Raw genomic sequence first — 19,132 nt, 5'->3', positions numbered from 1 at the left:
ACATAGAGCCACCTAGGGCAGCGTTGGCAGTGTGATTTGGGCACTCTTTCTAGCTGCAAAGCCTCTATCTGACTCTCTAGCCCTCTAAGGAAACTGGCATTGTTGTGAATTTGGGCCAAATAATGGAGGACATAAAACTTCTTCTCAGAGGGGAGGAGGTCACGATGGCAGAGTAGGAGGACTCAGAACTTACCTTCCCCCACAAACACATCAAAAATACATCTGCATAGTGGAATAATTCTCATTGAAAACTAAGTGGAGCCTGGTGCAGCCACCATGGAAAAGAGCACGAAGGTTCCTCAAAAAACTAAGAAAAGAACTACCATCTGATCCAGCAGTTCCACTCCTAGGTATATATCTGAAGAAAATGAAAACACTAATTTGAAAAGATACACACACCCCAGTTATTTATAGTTGCCAAGATATGGAAGCAACCTAAGTGTCCATCAACAACAAATGGATAAAGAAGTTGTGATACGTACACACACGCGATGGAATAATACTCGGCCCCCAAAAGCAATGAAACTCTCCCATTTGCAGCAATGTGGGTGGACCTAGAGAGTGTTATGCTTAGTAAAATAAGTTAGAGAAAGATAAACACTTTATCACTTACGTGTGAAATCTAAACGATACAGCTGAACAGATGTATATGACAAAAGAGAAACAGACTCACAGATAAAGAAAACAAACTAGTGGTTTTCAGTGGGGAGAGGAGTGGGCCAAGATAGGGTTAGGGAATTAGGATACAGAAGCTGCTATGTTTAAAATAGATAAGCAACAAGGCTATATCATACAGCACAGAGAAATAGAGCCATTATTTTGTAATAACTTTAAATAGAATATGATCTATGAAAATATTATCACTATGTTACACACTTGAAACTAATGTTAATATTGTAAATCAACTATACTTCAATAAAAATGAGAAATCAGAATTGGAGAGTACATTAAAATATGTGTCTAATATTCTTGGCTGTTCATATTCCAGTAGGAGTATGAATTCAGTCAGTACATTTGTAAGTACTGATATATTTCATTTTGAGCTCTAAAATGTGAATTAAAACAAAAGTTTGTAACTTTATTTGCTTGTTAATTTCATTTAAAAATTGTCTTCCTGATTATAGGAACACCTGGTGTGTATTATAAAAAAAATTAGGAATTCTAAATGAGCAAAAAGGAGAAAAATAAAAATTACTTTTGTTTCTGTCATTCAGAGATTTAAGAGGCTTTGGTTTATATACCCCCACACCTCTTAATAGGCATGTATTTCATTTTTTAATTAAATAAATGACTCCAGATAGTAAATTTTGTCAGTATTTGAGAATTGAATAGCTACTTACCTGGGAATAACTATTCTCTAAAAAAGAGATGCTTGATAGTAGGGGTATAATGAAGTTAAATTAGATGTCTCTGTCTCTGTCTCTGTCTCTGTCTCTGTCTCTCTCTCTCTCTCTCTCTCTCTCTCTCTCTCTCTCTCTCTCTCTCTCTCCCTCTCCCTCCCCCTCTCTCCCCCCCTCCCTCTCCCTCTCTCTCTCTCTCTCTCTCCATTTGTATGTTTCACTTTAAGATATATATTTTAAAGTGAAACATACAAATGGGATGTCAATGGCTAGTTGAATAATCTGGAGTAGTCTGGGTAGGATATATAAATTTGGGTATTGTCAGTATAAACACCCATGGGTATAGATGATGTCACCTAGGGAAAGAGAAGCAGATAAGAAGGCCCAGGAATCCAAGTCATTAGAGCATTGCTTCGTAACTTTTGGCTGCATGTTAGAATCACCAGGCATCTTTTTGGAATGTTAGTGATAAGTACTAAGTTCTCTTTGGATAACTTCCGTTTTCTCAGAAATGGGAAGGAAGATCCTCAGAGCTAAGGTGTGGGAGAAGATGACATGTTGGAGGCTTGAGGAGAGAGGAAAATACGTAAAACAGTTATATAAATAGAGAGAGGGAATGCAGAGAGAGGGAATGCACGAGGGGAAGAGCATGATTGCCCCGCAGTGTCAGGGGTCCCCCAGAGGTTAGTGATGGTGAGTGTGAAATGGAGCCGTCGGCATGTTGTGCTTCTCTTCAGTCTTTTTGTCTTCTGCCTGGCGTATCATTACTAAATATTTATTTAAGAGGAAAGAAATAGATAGTTCATGAGGGTACAAATGACTTTTTACTGTGTTTAAAACACCTGTTAAGGCAGATCCTCTATGTAAATTGTGTTTGAGTTAATAAAAAAATAACTCATTAATAAAAAATAACTATCAACTATAATAAGAGAATGAAACATTTTGATGCTTTTAAATGAAATTTGCCATTGATAGCATGATTTTTTTTGGTATTGCTTTTCCTTATTTATTTGAAAAATGTATCCACAGTTCTAGAGATGTGTGCTTACATTCATAGAATCAAATGGAATGTATTTTAACAGAAAGCTAGAATATTGTCCTGATGATTTTTTAAATGCCCTTACAGAATCTAAACTCAGGTCATGCTCTGTTAGATTCTACTTTGTTGTAAAATACCTCCCCATCTCTTCACAACAGTTCTTGAGAAAGTGTTTTCAAATTACTCAGCTTAATGGGCCAGGGGTTGGGGGCAAGTTACAACTCAGTTATAACTTTTAAACAAAATTTGATTATAGAGTAAGTTCATCACTTTGAATTTCTTTGAATTATTTTTCCTAATTATTGAGGGATTCAAGTTTGGGGAAAGTATTTTTAGTTGTTTAGTCTTTCACAACAAGATACATCTAGTAGGAATCAGTGTTTGTGAGTTGAATTTGTCAAGACAGCTTGGGATATAGTCCTGGTGATGTTTCCAAACCTGTTTTTAATGTCATGAAATCATTTCCAGAAAAATACGGATTTTTATTTTTTCACAATTAAAATAAATTGCTTATAATTATATGTAAACTGAATAATGTATACATGAGAATAAGGAAGTAATTTATCCTAAAGCTGATTTGGGGATATGACAAAGAAGTTGATAGCAATTATGAACGAAACAAATCCCTGTGATTGCGCCTGATTGCATAGTAGCTTTTTTCATTACTGTTTTCAGAAACTACTGTATCACATTCATTCACGACTGGTATTTTTATTGCTAACTAATGTGAATATTACTAGGTGTTGGTCTTAATTAATTGAAAGTATTTCTTACTATTCAATTAAAAGATTTCTATGTTTAGATAAAAATTGAAAAATATTTTAAAATATACCCAAAAGGAGGTGGACTGACTTTGGAAAAATATTCCAAAATGTTAATTTTATTGTGTATCTAAAATGGAATTTGTTGGATTTTTTTCATTAACTAAAAGCTCAGCAAGCGAGAAAAATTATTAACAAGAGAAATAATTATGTTCTTGTAAGATGTGAGATTTATGAAAAATCTTTTACTCCAAAGGTTTTCAAATATGTGATGGTTTTCTTCCTCAGAAAAAGATGTTAACAGAACAGATCGAACAAACAAGTTTTATGAAGGCCAAGATAATCCAGGGTTGATTTTGCTTCATGACATTTTGATGACCTACTGTATGTATGATTTTGATTTAGGTAAGTTCTCCTCTAGTATTCTAATTTAAAGACATTGTATATGTTTATTTTAGAATTTAAATTTATTAGCCCTTTAAATGTATGTAAAAGCTCTGTGGCCTCGTTTTTATAGGGGTTGTTCCACAGAGGACTGGAAACTTAAAAGGCTATGGTTCCCAAATTGTGCACCAAGGAGCACTGGGTTGCTGCAGTGAATTCATGGGGACAGTGTGGGATATTTTAAATATTGGAGGGTAATATGGTGACATCTGTAGGATGCTGCTTTAAGTACTAGCTAAAGTAGTTCAGAGTTTTAGCATTAGATCGCCAAATGCCTTCTGATGAGGTTATAACTTTGCAAAGCAGTGTTTTTGCCCCTGCTGTGATAAGCAAGTAACTGTGTGAAAATAGATAAGGACGGTGGTCTCCAATTGAATTCCAAGGTTTGAGAAGTAGTGTAGTGCCCAACAGGTGCTAAGTTCCTAGGACATAAATATTTATTACATTGTTTGGATCTATTTAATAAATGGGAATATTTGTAGTTTTTTTGAGCCTGAGGTGCCTTGGGAAAAAGATTACTGAGCTGTTAAGGATACTGTGAACTGAGAAAGTTTGGGAACCTTTTTTTTTTTTGATATGCTTTCTCCCTTGTGAAGAAAAGTGCCAATTTGGTATCATAGACAAGCAGTGCAGGTAATTACCTAAGGTGTGTGGAACTTGACTGTCTTTTCTCGGTTAGTCTGATCTCCATGAAGATTGACTTGGACGGACGGGCTGGAGGTGGGAATGGGGGATTTCATGGAGAAGTGATGCTAAGGGATAGAAAACCTAAGAAACCAATGTTTTAAGGGTCAGGAGTACTTGAGCTGTGTTTTTAAAGGACCAATACATTCCCTAAGCATCAACTTTTAAACAAGTATAAATAATGGAAAAGTTTGAGTTACCTACCAGTGTTAGTGACTTCCAAGGAGAGGACAGTGAAAGTAGATGTTTTTCAGATTACCTTCATAAAGCTTGAGACGTCTTTTGGAGAAGAGAAGATAAGTGGGTATTTGTCATATTAAAGCCAAATTAACCTTAATTACAGGTGCATTTTCTTCATTGTTTATACCTATGTGAATTTTTGGCTTCCTGTTACATGTAAACTAAGGGAAGAAGTAATCTCTTGTGGATCTGGAGGCATTAGCCTCTTTGGGGATGGTAGTTGAAGATCACAGATTGCTCTTTGAAATGTAAAATCTAGTCAGTCCTGTCTGTGACATCTGTAATGATGACTGAAAACATATTATTAGAGTGCTTCTCAGGTTACAGAGTCATTCTCAGTTTTGATTTTGATTGTATTAGTGTTCTAAAGAAGTGGGGAAATGATCCCCATTTTATGAGTAAGGTTATACTGATTTAGAGAGTGACTCAGGGTAGCACAAGTAGTAAATACTGGATTGGCGATGGAGAGCCTGGTCTTTATTTCAGGCTGGCGTTCTTGCCTCTGCACATGCAGCAGCCGGAGCCGTTGCCATCTTAGTTTCTGTAGGGAACTGGGTTATTGTCCTAGGGGACAAGCGGCATTGCCCCCAGTACTCTCAAATGGTACTTTTGAGAAAAGAATTAATGCATATTCTCAGAAGGAGTTCCCTGAATACTCAGATTCTTCAGGGCCTAGTCCCAGACCAGCTAACTGGATAAATTGCTGTTTTCATTTGTCTGTATTAATCCAGCATTCTTTCTAGTGAAATGCTTAAGTTATCTGAAACATACCCAAGTTTTTTATTAAACTCTGGCCTTGTGAGAAGCCAGGGTAGTTTTCATAAAGCAGTGGACCAAATTTCACAATTTTTAAACTCACAGTGAAGTCACCTAGGCTGTAAATTTACTCTTAGAGGTGTTTCTGTCGTATTGAGTTGTTTGGCTTCTTACCCCATAGTTGTAGGTGTATTTGCATTGAATATAGTCTCATTAATAGTGAGGAAGAAGACAAAAATTACTGAAAGCAGACAGAAGAACTCAAGGAAAAATAATTTTTAGTTAGTGTAAACACACTACACGTTTTTCTAGGAGTATTTTTTTAAACAGTATTTTCATGATCATGACTCTGAATAAGCAGTAAATGATTAAATTATACTCAAAATACTGTATGTGAGAAGGCAGGAGAGTGTCTAGTCAAAAAAAAATGATTTCTAACTGTTAAAGATTTCTTTTTTTCATTTGATACTCTAAGGACTAAGCTTCAGTTAACCTGGAAAGTTGACCTATATGTAAATGAACATTTTCTCTGTAAGAATGTGTACACTAGAATGATAAGGAGTTCATTTCTCACACCTCCCCCACTGAAATAGCTTTGCTATGAAAATAATTTGGGGGAACTACTTCAGAAATTGTAGCAGTGCTGATTAAGATGTACGTCAGTCAGCACTAGTACAAAATGTGAGTGGCACTGAATGCTAATTTAAACAGCTTTAATCTTTCTTTAATTAAAAGGAATTTGTACATTAATTCCACCCCCACAACTCATGACATATCCCAAAGAACATCATGTACAAAATAAAACAGATTAAAAGCAACCAGAATATGAAGATTAAATCGACTACTTGCTTCAACTAAGACTTACAGGGGAAATATGGTAGTGATCCCACGTGAAAGCTGAAGACTTAAAGGATTAAGTTAGCTTCTTAGAAATTTTCATTCATTATAATTTTATAATAAAGCACTTTTTTCCCCTAGGGGGAAAGGTGCTTTGTAACTCTTTTGAATAGCGTACTCTGAAATATTTCTGTTATAGACCATATACAGTCACAGCCAGTAAAGTACTCTTTTGCGCTTTGTTGAATTCAGATCAAATTTCCTTCATACTTTAATTGGTTTAGCCTTTATGTTTGTCATTGCTTTCACTGTGTCATTCCCATGTGGGAAAGTTCTGATAATAACAGTTTAGTTCTCCTTCCAACCTACTTACTCCTTTCTTAAAAGTGTTGTATTAATCAGGAAAAGAAGTAAAGAAAGAAAAAGATTTCTTATAAGAGATTGGGTTACATAATCACGGAGGCTGAGAAGTCCCACAGTCTGAGATCTGCAGCTGGTGGTGTAGTTTGAAGGTCTGAGAGCAGCAGAGCGGGTGGTGTGAGTACCATTCCTTTGAGTCTGAAGGTATGAGAACCAGGAGTACTGAGGGCAGGAGCTGATGGCTCAGCTCAGCTCAGCTCAGCCAGCCTGGCAGAGGGCAAGTTCAGTCTTCCTGCGTCTTTTTGTTCTGTTCAGGCCCTCAACCGGGTTGGATGTTGCCCTGTCACGTTGGTGAGGGCCGTCTGCTTTAATCAGTTTTCCAGTTCAAATGCTAATCTCTTCTAGAAACGCCTTCACAGGTACTCCCAGAAATACTGTTTAACCAGACATGGGGACATCCTGTGGCCCACTCACACTGACACAAAACTAATCATCACAAGTGTGTATTATTTAAAAAAGCATCTGCAATACATTTGTAAGCATTAGAAATGCTTCATTTAGGTACCATGTTGTATGCCACTTTTTTTCTGGCCCCTTTCTGCAAATGTCTTGTTAAATCCACAGTTTGGTACTGTAATAAATTGGATGCCTGCCTTGGGAACCCACGTGTTGTTTGTGCCAGTGTGAGTAGAGCCATACTTTCCCCCAGGGTACAGTGTAGGCATAGTGAGGTTGGCAAAGACTAGATATAGCAGTAGATTAGGGCAGAAGCTAAGAGCAGATGGAGCTAAACTTTTATTTTAAGGAGATTGAAGTGAACTGAGTGTCTCTCTATTATGCTTTTTTTTGGTGGTGGTGGGGTAATTAGGTTTAGCTGTATCTACTCACTCTCATGTTATATTTTTAATCTGAATTTTCTCAAGAGACTTTAGCCTGTATGCTTCCTGGGGTCATTTTTAAAGTTTTCTTCCAAAATGGGAAGAGTGATATAAAATTGTATATAATTTTTAGCAGAAATATTCCACGCCTTTTAAAATATGTGCCGTTTAAGTGGATTCATTGCACATAGATTTTGATGAATGATTTTAATGTAAGCTTTGGTTCTGCAGATAAGTGAAAGACTTATTTTCCACAGACTCCCCAAGCTATCGTTGGGAAAAAATCTCTATGTAACTTTAACAAGTGTACAAAAAGGTACCAGAGTTGAGTGATAAAATATGTATGTGAAAAGGCTTAGTATGGCCCTTGTCCCTTTGTTGGTTCAAGAATCTGTGTCTTAAGTCTGAAATCTAATTGTAAAACATTTAAGAAAATTGAGGATAAGATAAAACTAAGAAACAAGAAGCTTGACATGGTCAGGTGAAAAGCAAAACTAAGACTTTGTGTTTGTTTTTTAAGTGAGGGACCTGATTCTTTAACTTCCCAATTTTCTTTTTAACCAAAGGCTGTAAATTAGTGGCGTGACTGAGAAATTATAAGAGCATCAAGAGAAAGGTGGTTAAAGTGGTAGTTTTAGGTACAGAATATTGATTGGATTAAATTCATTTGCTAGCATTAATTGGATATAGAATAACAGCAAAAGAAAAAAAAGAGAAAAGAATATGAATACGACCATTTAAAAGAGATAATTTTGTTGTGACTCCTTTTGTGTAGATTACCAATAAGCTGGTTGCTAAAGCAGTTGAACCCTTTTTAGTTCTTATTTTGCTAGACTTACTCATGGCAGCTTGGTGATCTTGCAGCTTTCTTCCCGCGTGGACTTTTACAACACTCTTCTCCATGGCTTTTTCCCCCTTTCCTCTTGACTGTTCCTTCACAAATCTCCCTTTGAGTATGTATTCTGACATTTGATACTTCTCAGGGTTTTCTCTTCACCCTTCTTCTTTCTCATGATGCTTTTACATATTATTTTTTAATATTATTACCATTCTTGATAGTGATATCTACACTAGCCATTATATACCTGCTTGACATCTTGGTCTAAAACAACTCATCTTTCTCACCTGATCGCGGGATTTCCTCCACCGTGTTTACAAACTTCCGTATCTACCAGTTTCTGAAACCAAAGAAAAGATGTGATTTTAAGTGAAATGGTGATGATACGCACAGAAGGATACATAAAGCTTAGGTTTTTAGAGACATAATTAGTTTTTCTGTTCTTCTTAGGGTATGTGCAAGGAATGAGTGATTTACTTTCCCCTGTTTTATATGTGATGGAAAATGAAGTGGATGCCTTTTGGTGCTTTGCCTCCTACATGGACCAAATGGTAAGAATAGATTCTTTCCTTTAATCAAACTAATTTTGAAAATTGTAGTTGTATAATCTTATCGTGTAAGATTGATATTTATATTTAGCCATTTACGGTGGAACTTAAAAAAAGTTGCTCTGTGTTGTTCATTCGTTTGTTTCTTTTTTCAAGTCTTTTCAAGAGGCTTGGAAGTCCTGGTATTGTTTTTAATACAAAAAGTAGATAGTATATGTCTGTAGAACAGGAATAATCAGGATTTAGTATCGGTAAGTGCGTATGATCTGCCGAAGAGCCATGAGTCACTGTAGAATATTGATGAAATAGATGAATTCAGTTCTTGCGAAGCAGTTGAACTTTCATATCATCTGTTTCAGAGATAAAGCTTAGTCATGCCAAGTAATATCCTTACCTTTTGTGAACATTTTGGATTTTTTTATTATAAGTGACTGATTTTTCTCCAGATGTGTTTGAACTATTTGTAACATTGACACTTTCTTAGTTTTTTCAGAAGCATGCGATTATTAGTGTTGTACTGTGTCTATATATACAATTATTACAAAGAACATTTTATCTATTATCTTTGATATATCTTGGAGACAGAGTTCTAGGACAATAGCACAGAAAGAGTATTAACAGGAAAATAAAACAGAACAGTCTTCTCAAGCAATCTGTTAGAAAGGGGGAAAAGAAAGTGTAGGGACTAAGAGGAGATAAAGGCATAGGAAATCCAAAGACCTGGCCACATAGGTCACTGTACTGTTTCAGAATAAAACTAATATACTTGATGTTGGGCCTTGATATCAGGTACTGAAATTGCTCGCTTGCAGGAGGGTGAAGATTTTGACTGTGTAATCATATAGTATATTTCCCTGTAACACAGAGTCTGGGATGCAGATAGGGGATTTGCAAGTGGTGCCCTTCTCATCTCAGTTACTTCTGTTCTTCCCCTCTTGCCTGCCTGTTTTTCTTTCCCTTCCAGTTTGCCCCAATTTTATCTGTTTCCTCAAGTTTCTTATCCATGGTTCCAACTCATCCTCACTTCTAGTTCTTTTCCATACTTGATAAGATTTGATGGTTTTAAACTATTCTTTTCCTATTTAAAAATATCTAATTATGTAGTCCTTTACCATGATTTAATGCTTTTGGATTATTTGGAAAGATTATTAATTGCAGTAGCCTGGTAATATCATAGTTTGTCTTCCCTTTTTGATTGATTGATTGATTGATTGATTTTTACCTGCCTCCTTAGTTCCATTTACTCCCAAGTGCTCTAGAAACCTGAGGCATTTGTTATAAAGGTCTGTACAACTGATATTAATTGTATGAAAACTGTTGTCTGCTTTCCTTTTGTTTTTGTTGTTTATCCTCTTTTCACTAGACCTAGTGTGTTCCTTGGTAAGAGGGGTCATGTATTTGTTTAACTAGTTCTCTGATATGCTTCCAGAATTTTCCTAATGCCTGACATGAGGCTTTTTTGTTCAGCTGATTTTCGTAGAATAAACACATGAATATTTCCCCAGTGCTTAGTTTAGACCTTTACTTAGAGTAGGTATTCCAAGAATTAGCCAGGCATACTGCGTTTAGTTTTTTTACAATAATAGTTTTCATACAACTGAGCTAATATTGGCATGTTCAAATATATTGGCTTATGATGCCAAATACACACATACATGCATATGTGTGCATGTCTTTAGGTCTCAGATGTGAAGACTACTTTCTGAACATCTGTAATGCACACTTCACGGTCTGTTTGTCATTTTTGTGTATGAAGTTTCAAGTTCTTTGTTCTCTTTTTCACAGTAAATGTTCTCTGTTTGCCTTTTCCACTGAGAGTGGTCTGGGGATTTTTCTAGTTTTTATTCTAAAAAGATCTCTTAATATACCATTTCCTAACATCTTTTGTTGTGTAATATTTGAACAAAAGGGCAGCATGTTGTAATCAAAATAATCTGCACGATTATTTTCCACTGCATTGCTGTTGTTCTGGTGTCCTTGAATCTGTGCTGCTGTTTGACTCCTCCCTTCTGCTTTACAGCTTTATTTTCATGTAAGTTTTTACTGCTTTTATGAGGCTGAATCCAGTGTCTGTAGATGTCCTTTGTTGATATTTACTCACATCTAATGTAGGTTTAGGCGTAGACTTTGTCTATTATTGAAATATTATGGAAATATTTGCAAAATGATCTAATGAACTTTTTTATACCCACCACTCATTTTGCCATGTAATTCAGTCCCTCCCTTCCCTCTCACCCCTTTCCATGTTTGTACACACACACCTATGTGTACGCACATACACATACGTGCATACCTGCATACGTATGTGTATGTCTGCACATGTGTATTTATTTACAGTTACACTTGAGGCCCTTTGTATATCCATTGTTAATCTCATTTTCCTTTCTCCGGGAATAGCTTCTGTCATTTTGGCTTCTGTCATTTTGGGAGTGCTTCTTTTTATAACAGAGTGGGTAGCAATGGCTAGGTGATGTTGGTACTTCCAAACCAACTCTAGCTTTTAGTCACGTCACAATAAAAACTATGCTGTTAATCAAAGAGTTAATTAATTCTGCCTTTCTCTTAGAGTTCCATATGGGAAATCTGAAGAAACTATATCCCAGAAGCTTGCATTAGTCTATTAAACTAGTTCGTTAAATCACTAAAGAGAAGCCAGTTTATTGAGAATCACTAGCCCTTAATTTTTTTCTTTTAACCAAGAAGGAGTGGTTTCTAATCTGATAGATACTTCTAATAAAGCACTATTATTGTCTCTAAAACTAAAAAAATAAGTCTGAGGGAGGGGATGTTGTTCTTACACTTGTCACAAAGTTAGTGCGGTAGGTCACCATAGAGGGCTCAGGAAACGTGGGTTAAAGGAGTCAGAATCATCGAAGAAGCATTTCATTTATTTTGGTGTGCTTCCATCCCCCAAACCTTGACTGAAGTGTTGGTAGGGAATCTGCTCAACTTCGAAGATTTTTTAAAACATGTAAACCACAGCAGTCTCAGACTTTGTGATCTTAGGGCCCCTTCTCACTTGTAAATATTATTAAGGATTCCTAGAGCTTTTGTTTGTGTGGGTTATGTCTTTTGACGTTTCTCATCTGAAAAATTAATACTGAGAAGTTTATAAATATCTATTAATTCATTTAAAAATAACAGACCTATTATACCTTAACATACGTATATTTTTTAATGAAAAGTAACTTTTCCAAAACAAAATTTACTGAGAAGAGGGATTGTTGTACATTTTACATTTTCTTTAATGTTTGGTTTAACAGTTCAGTAAGAGACGGCTGACTTTCATATCTGCTCCTGTGTGCTGTCCAGCGCAGTATCACATATCATACAGCTTTTACACTTGCGGGAGAACTTAAAGCACAAAATGCATAGATTGTTTCAGCATTGTCATGAAAATGGTTTTGACTTCATAGATTCCCTATTGTCATCAAATCTAAGATAATTAGTTAATTCTTCAGCGAGAGATACATGTTAAAGGTAAAATTAATTTTATTTCATATGTTAATTGAAAGAAATATTTAACAGTGAAAGTGATTTGGTAAGTTTATTTCCCATGTGAAAAAATAGTCCTCAGTTTAAGACCAAAGATTCTCTTTCCCTCCTTTTTAATGTTGCTTTAGCATTTTAATTAGTTGTGAGTTTTAAATATAACCAATGTGGTATAAGTCCAACATTTGTCCTTATCCTCATGGCATAGTTACCAATGATTATATACAGTAAAGCGTTCATTGAATATTACTAATGTGACAACAATTATTTCCTTTTAAAGCATCAAAATTTTGAAGAGCAAATGCAAGGCATGAAGACCCAGCTAATTCAGCTAAGTACCTTACTTCGGTTGTTGGACAGTGGATTTTGCAGTTACTTAGGTAAGTTTAGTGAATCAAAACTCTACCCAGCAAATTTTAGGGTAATACTCAAAGGGAAAAAATGTAGAGAACTCTTAAAGACATATACACCCTGCCAGTGTTGCCTGGGCTTCTCTGAGGACTAAAAGTGTGGGATCAAACTGTAAATAGTTGTAAATGCTATGTAAGTAGTTGCCAGAGGTGGCAAATTCAAGTTTTGCTTTTGAAACTTCATGGGAAAAAATTTTTTTAACAAATATTTTTCTATCCATAGTTGTTTAAATCTGCAGATATGGAGGGTTGACTGTATTTGTTCTTATGTGATGGTTTCTTTTAAAGAAGTTAGCCTGCAATTTGAGTTGTTTCCTTGAATTAGTAGAAGGCAGTTACATTTATAGGACTTTTAATAGCCTAAGATGAACAGAAAAATTTGAGTTTGAAATAGTTTATTGTATTCTGAGATAATTAGCATAAGAGTAAGCCATATATAAGTATTTCTTTTTTCTTTCTGTAGAATCCCAGGACTCTGGATACCTTTATTTCTGCTTCAGGTGGCTTTTAATCAGATTTAAAAGGGAATTTAGTTTTCTAGATATTCTCCGATTATGGGAGGTAAGTTCTTAAATTATTATTAAAATATAATATTTATTGAAATAAACATTTGTATCTATAAATAGATTGTAATATCCCGACTGGAATTTCTAAAGCAGTGTTGTTCTGAAATCCTGGTGGTTTGTGGTCTCTCCTTAAAAATTAACAATCTTGAACTGAATGTCTGGTCTTTGGAGCTTTTTACTGTAAATCAAACCCTTGGGGCCAGTAGGTTTCCCAGAACCAGTTCTGTGGACCATTTGTGCCTGTGTTCTTTCCTTGGGAGACGGGACTTCATGTGAGGCTCGGCCACATTCTGGTGTAGCTTCGTGCAGAGTTAAGGAAGTTTTGTCAGGCCGGTCCTTAGAGATAGTGCTTTATTTGCCGTCTGAAGCATTGGGAGGGAACTGACTTGTGTTTGGCTTTTTTTTTTTTTCTAAAGAAATTTGAGTGAGAGCAAAATACGAAGAATAATATAACACACATCCCACTATTCACACTTAACATATGTAAACATTTTGCCTTGCTTACTTCTAGTTTTTTCTCTTTCTTTCCAAGAAAAAAACATTTAAGGATATAGCTCACATCTTTGCTCACCACCCCAAGCCCCATTTTCCTCTTTCCACTCTAAGCGATACCCATCATCATGTTTTTGGTGTATATTGTTTTATTCCATTTTGCACCCAGGGCACTGCTTGATGAAAAACAAAATTACTACTTTCTTCTCACGTATCTGTTAATTGTTAACAGACGGATGAGCTTTTGAAATAGAATATTGGTAAAACAACTGATTGCTACCTTATCTTTATACAAATGAAGATGACAGAAATTTTCCCAAAGAATTGGGAGAATAATCCATTTGGATAATGAAAGCCTTAGTCTACACTGGAACGCCAGTGCCCTCCGAGGCTGTTACAGGTGGAGTCAATTCCTGTACTCCTGGTGACTGTGCTCCCATTAGAGGAGGTGATGCACTGACTTATGGGGCATCACTTCCTTTGTTTGACATTAGAAGAAAAGCTCATATGTTCTCAACCTAGAATCGTATTTTAAAGCTTATCAATTTTGTTAAATTAGTATTTCAACTTCTTTTTTTAAAGTTACCACGTAGCTGGAATAATTTCTTAATCTGTGTTTACCAATAAATTGGAACTTTTAATGGAACCTTTGAGAGTAATTACATTGTAATTAAACTTTCAAAAATTGGATTTAGTATGAAAAGTATCCAACTTGATTTATTTTTGGTGAAAGAAGAAAAAATATTTCAGGTGTGCTTTAATAGCATTGTTTACATGAGTTTTTGATTTTTCTAGGAAAGGTATTATTAGGTACATTAACCAGGGGGAAATTAAGACCTTCAGCTTTAGGACATTACCTATACTTAAGGAACTTAGGAAGAAGTGCAGCTATTGATAAAATATTTTATGCATTTGGGTATAAATTTGGGGTGGTCCATTCAGTTTTTGTCATAATCAGGAATACTCTGAGTTCATTACATAGTATGATGTTTAGAAATTGGAGCTACCTCTGGGTGTTTTTTATTCCATGCAATGTACAAGTGCATCTTTACTTCCAGAATTTAGCACTACCCACCACTCTTCCTCCACGAGACTGAAGGTTACTTAAAAGTGAAAAACTTTTAAGTAAAGGGTCAGAAAAATATTGAAAATGCCTCTAACCCTTACACCTTAACCTCTTGGCTGTGGCTCCTTAATTCATGCCATTTATCTTACTGGCTAGACTCAGTGTTACTGTAGTTACCTAAGGAGCCACATTTGGAATTCATTGTATTCACATAATGTTACACGTAATGTTAGTTACTTCGCAGGTAAAGGTGAGACTTCCCTTCCCCACACCTCATTTCACTTAACTAGAAAAAGAGTGGACTCTCCCATCTAGACAGCTTCTGCATTGCATAGAAGGCATTTAGAGGTCAGCACTGTATCTGTGAAGAGAGCATTTTAGAATTGGTATAGTTTACTAAACAGGTGTTCTATTTTTTATAGGTGATGTGGACTGAACTACCATGTAAAAATTTCCATCTTCTTCTCTGTTGTGCTATTCTGGAATCAGAAAAGCAGCAAATAATGGAAAAGCATTATGGCTTTAATGAAATACTTAAGGTAGTGATTCCTTTAATTTAGATTTTAATATTTTGACTCTTTCCTCCTTTTGGTGGGACTGATGTACAAAACATTCCTTTGGAGCATTACCGAAGCCCCTGAGTAACTTAAATTTTACCAATAACAGTACCAGGACTGGCTCTCTGAGAAGGACAGTCCAATAAGTACATATTGGCTACTTATTTTTCCTAGCTAATTAGGAAGAAAAGGAAATTCAACTAATGCTCTTTTCTGTAGTTTAGTTTTCTAAAAAAAATGTCTTTTGCTTATAACTTTGACATAGTAGACTTGGGACAACTGCTGGATTTAATGTTCCATAAGCTTATTAACTGTTTTAGATTTAAAACTTGAAATGATGTAATGAAAGACATATTAAATTTCTTGTTTACTTGTAGTATATATTTTTATTTTAAGGATTTTTGTCTACAGTGTAATATAAGTAATAAATTGTATAGTAGAACATACTAGTGTTTCAGTTTCAATCATCATTTTATTTTATTGATTTATTTTAGCATATCAATGAATTGTCCATGAAAATTGATGTGGAAGATATACTATGCAAGGCAGAAGCAATTTCTCTACAGATGGTAAAATGCAAGGTATCTATACAGTGTTTTAAGTAATTGCTGGGTTTTTTGTTTTGTGTTTTTCATGGGTTAAGGTCAAAAAAGAATTTTTCTTTTTAGAAGTAATAGATGGCAGCAAGTTGAAGGCAGACACAAAGCATTAGCTAGTGTCTGTTTAGCATTGTAGATTTACAGCACTTAATTGGAAACAGTTGATTAATTATGGCTAGACAGGAAACATATAATAATGCAGAATTACAAAAGTAATGAAAACACTTCTGCAGCAACCAAAGAGGCTGTAGAACTTAAGCATTGATACATTACCCAATTAAATCAGTGGCTACAGAGTAGGACTTCGTATTCGATATATAGTATCTCCAAGTAAAGACAGATGCTAATCAGAAATAATTAAGTGAATAGTACTTGGTCTGTGTCTTTACATTTGTATCGGTCAAGCTCTTAATTATCTCAAAAACAAGCCATATTTGATGTATTATATTCTCAGTTTAAACCAAAGGATTATACTTTTGATGTATGTTGATTTTCATATTTTTTAGAGAATTCTTGCTTGGTCTTTGTATCATTTGTTCATGGTTCCAAATATTTACAGTGGCTCATTTCTACAGGTATTTGATAGCTGTTCTGTTCAAAACTGTCAGTAAGATACTTCTTATGTTTAAGAAGCTTCTGTGTCTTGAGAGAGAAAGATGATGTAAATGAGAATGAAATAAATGCAAAATATTAGAAAACAATATGTTTGTGGGAGTAGTGGGGTGGAGTGGAGAGTCGCTAATTCAGAATAGAAGGTCCGAGAGCCACTTACTAAAAGAGTGCTTAGGACTTCATTTGGAGTGGAGAAGGAAGGTTTGAGAGGGTGCAGAACGATTGTACTGTTAAAACAAACGCTCTGATGTAGTCTTAAACAGAAGTGTTAATTTGTGATTACTTTCCCTCTATGGTGAATGACAGATTTGTGTTTGATTTTTCTTATTCAGGAGTTGCCTCAAGCAGTTTGTGAGATCCTGGGGCTTCAGGACAGTGAAGTTACAACACCGGATTCAGACACCGGTGAAGATGAAAATGTTGGCATGGCTAATTGTCTGACACCTGCGTTTCAGAGTAACTCCTTGTCTGTACTTGCCACCAGTGGAGCCAGAGATGACAGCCCAACAGAGATACCAGTGTCCCCAAGTGTCAGCAGATTAACACCTGCATGATCACTCTTCTTGCTTAATTTTTGAAGAGACACTTTGTTGAACTTTTTTTAAAGTACTTGAAAGGTGGAAATTTGAAATCTCGGTATTGATCATGCTTTAAGGTTTATGGAAAGAGTGTACTGATGTTCTTGCATTAAAGCTTTACAAAGATTTAAACTAATTATTTTTGTAGTTACTTCTACCAAATAGCCTTTCCTTTTCAGTAACATTCCTTAGTATTTTTATAGCTCAGTACATTTTATTTTCTTGCTGAAAAACTGGAATTGGATAAATATTACAAGTGGATGAGTTGGAAATTATGCACTTTGAAAAACATTCACTTTGTTTACTCCAAGTTTAATGGGTTTGGATTTGATTAAATTAAATGTTTGGGCCTTCTATACCATTCTAAGCTGAGAAGTAGATTGTTACCCGGTGACAAATGTTGTTTACAACAGTACTCAGCTTAAATATTTATGCTGGTGGAATGTGATTTGGACATTTTCATCAATGCAATTTAATGTGTAGATAAGGAGCTATTTCAACCATAATAAGTGGATTGGCAGTATATTTTTTACATTGAACTTTCCTTCACTTGTATATAAAGACTGTATAAGTACTTATTTATGAGTATAAGAAAGGATAGGCATATTTTCTTTAACTGAATAAACTTGACTATTGATTTATATAACCTGATTTCACAAAGTTAATACATAGCTTCAATATGAGATCTTTTTCAAAACTATTTTCTTAACGAAACATTATTTCATGAGACTACATTGAACCCTGTACCTGGTGTAATTTTCAAGTTAACTGCTTGTAGCCTCACTTTGCTAATAATGTTTATTATCTTTCTTAATGATGCATTAACTGATTAATCAGGTCTTTAAATTTTTATAAAATACTCTTTACAAAAAGCTTATGTCAAATATTTCAATATACTATCACGAGTCTCAAAGTAACGCTTTTTTGTATATGAACGAAGCAGTTGTCTTTACCATGCAGTGTTGCATGATTTTAAGTTATGTGGAATTAACAGAACTGATTCCGTTTTAATTGTGATTTGTTAACTTCTGTACATATCATTAAAATAAATATGAAGTTGATGTAATGTTTTCAGTTAAATTACACTTAGAAATAATCTGCTAGTTCTTCATCAGAAGAAAAAAAATCCAGTATGGACCCCAGTCTTACATTTTTAGGTGAGTGAAACAACCATTTGTGAATGAGTTGGGGAAATGAGCAAAAAACATGACCCTTCATATAACTGAAGAACATGTTTCATTAGCGTGAAATTGGGCGTGGTGTTATCCTTGGAGGATGTAATTACCTGAATCAGTAAAGCAGCTTCCTACAATTGATGTTGATAATGTAAAATAAAAGTTACGTAGTTCTCAAATGGTCTGGTAGATAGACTTTTTTTTTTTTTTTCCAGAAAGCTAGAGAACCAAATGAACTTTTTTTCTTGCTTGAGCATTAACTGACAATCATGGCAGTAGAACCATTAGATTGTAGCTTTTAATATCATATGTATGTTATCTTTCATCAGTTAATAATGAGTAAGCCTATTCAGAGAAAAAGAAAAAAAGTGAACTGATCAAAAACTCGGCATCTCCAGCCTTTCATTTCCTGCTGTTCAGGAAATTGCTGAGAACATCTTGATGTCTTTCTTGTCCTTCCTGGACAGGGTTTTTTGGGAGTTTTTCTACTATGTAACATATAATATCTACTTTAGAGTTTTAAAAGAATCTTATTACATTTAGTAAGTTGAACTTTTGTCAAGTTTCATTATTAAAGCTACTGTTAAAATGTTTTTACCAAACAGTCTTGAATTTCTTTTTAGCCTGTTTTTTATATGGAAGTGATAATAATATAGTGGTAGGGAAAGTCTTCACTTAATCAGAGTTATTGCAGACTCTTGCAAAATTCAGTTAGCAAAGACCGTGTAAACTTGATCTGTTGATATTGCTACAGTAGGTTCAGGTAAATGTCTTAGTCTAACTTTTTAAAGATTTGTTTATTTCAGTTCTTCACAAATGTAAAATATTACGTGCTATAGTATGTGATAATTTAAAGTTAA

The 19,132-nt window shown here is 35.0% G+C and overlaps 1 protein-coding gene across 2 annotated transcripts in view; it reads left to right on the top strand.

Annotated features, from left to right (window-relative positions):
* TBC1D15 (TBC1 domain family member 15) overlaps positions 1 to 18,158 on the top strand; it is a 60,629-nt gene extending 42,471 nt beyond the window's left edge. For both annotated transcript variants that reach the window (XM_010958862.3, XM_010958861.3), the window contains 7 exons: positions 3,429 to 3,545; positions 8,628 to 8,728; positions 12,498 to 12,597; positions 13,091 to 13,188; positions 15,174 to 15,290; positions 15,803 to 15,889; positions 16,852 to 18,158. In XM_010958862.3, coding sequence (XP_010957164.2) covers positions 3,429 to 3,545; positions 8,628 to 8,728; positions 12,498 to 12,597; positions 13,091 to 13,188; positions 15,174 to 15,290; positions 15,803 to 15,889; positions 16,852 to 17,073 — 842 coding nt within the window. In that variant the 3' untranslated portion in view covers positions 17,074 to 18,158. The remainder of the gene's footprint in view (positions 1 to 3,428; positions 3,546 to 8,627; positions 8,729 to 12,497; positions 12,598 to 13,090; positions 13,189 to 15,173; positions 15,291 to 15,802; positions 15,890 to 16,851) is intronic.
* Positions 18,159 to 19,132: the final 974 nt, after the last annotated feature.

The sequence above is a fragment of the Camelus bactrianus genome, chromosome 12 (genome assembly GCF_048773025.1).
Source record: "Camelus bactrianus isolate YW-2024 breed Bactrian camel chromosome 12, ASM4877302v1, whole genome shotgun sequence".
In the NCBI taxonomy this organism is placed as follows: Eukaryota; Metazoa; Chordata; class Mammalia; order Artiodactyla; family Camelidae; genus Camelus; species Camelus bactrianus.
Note: the sequence above shows the minus strand (reverse complement) of the source record. Positions and strands in the feature narration are given on the sequence as shown.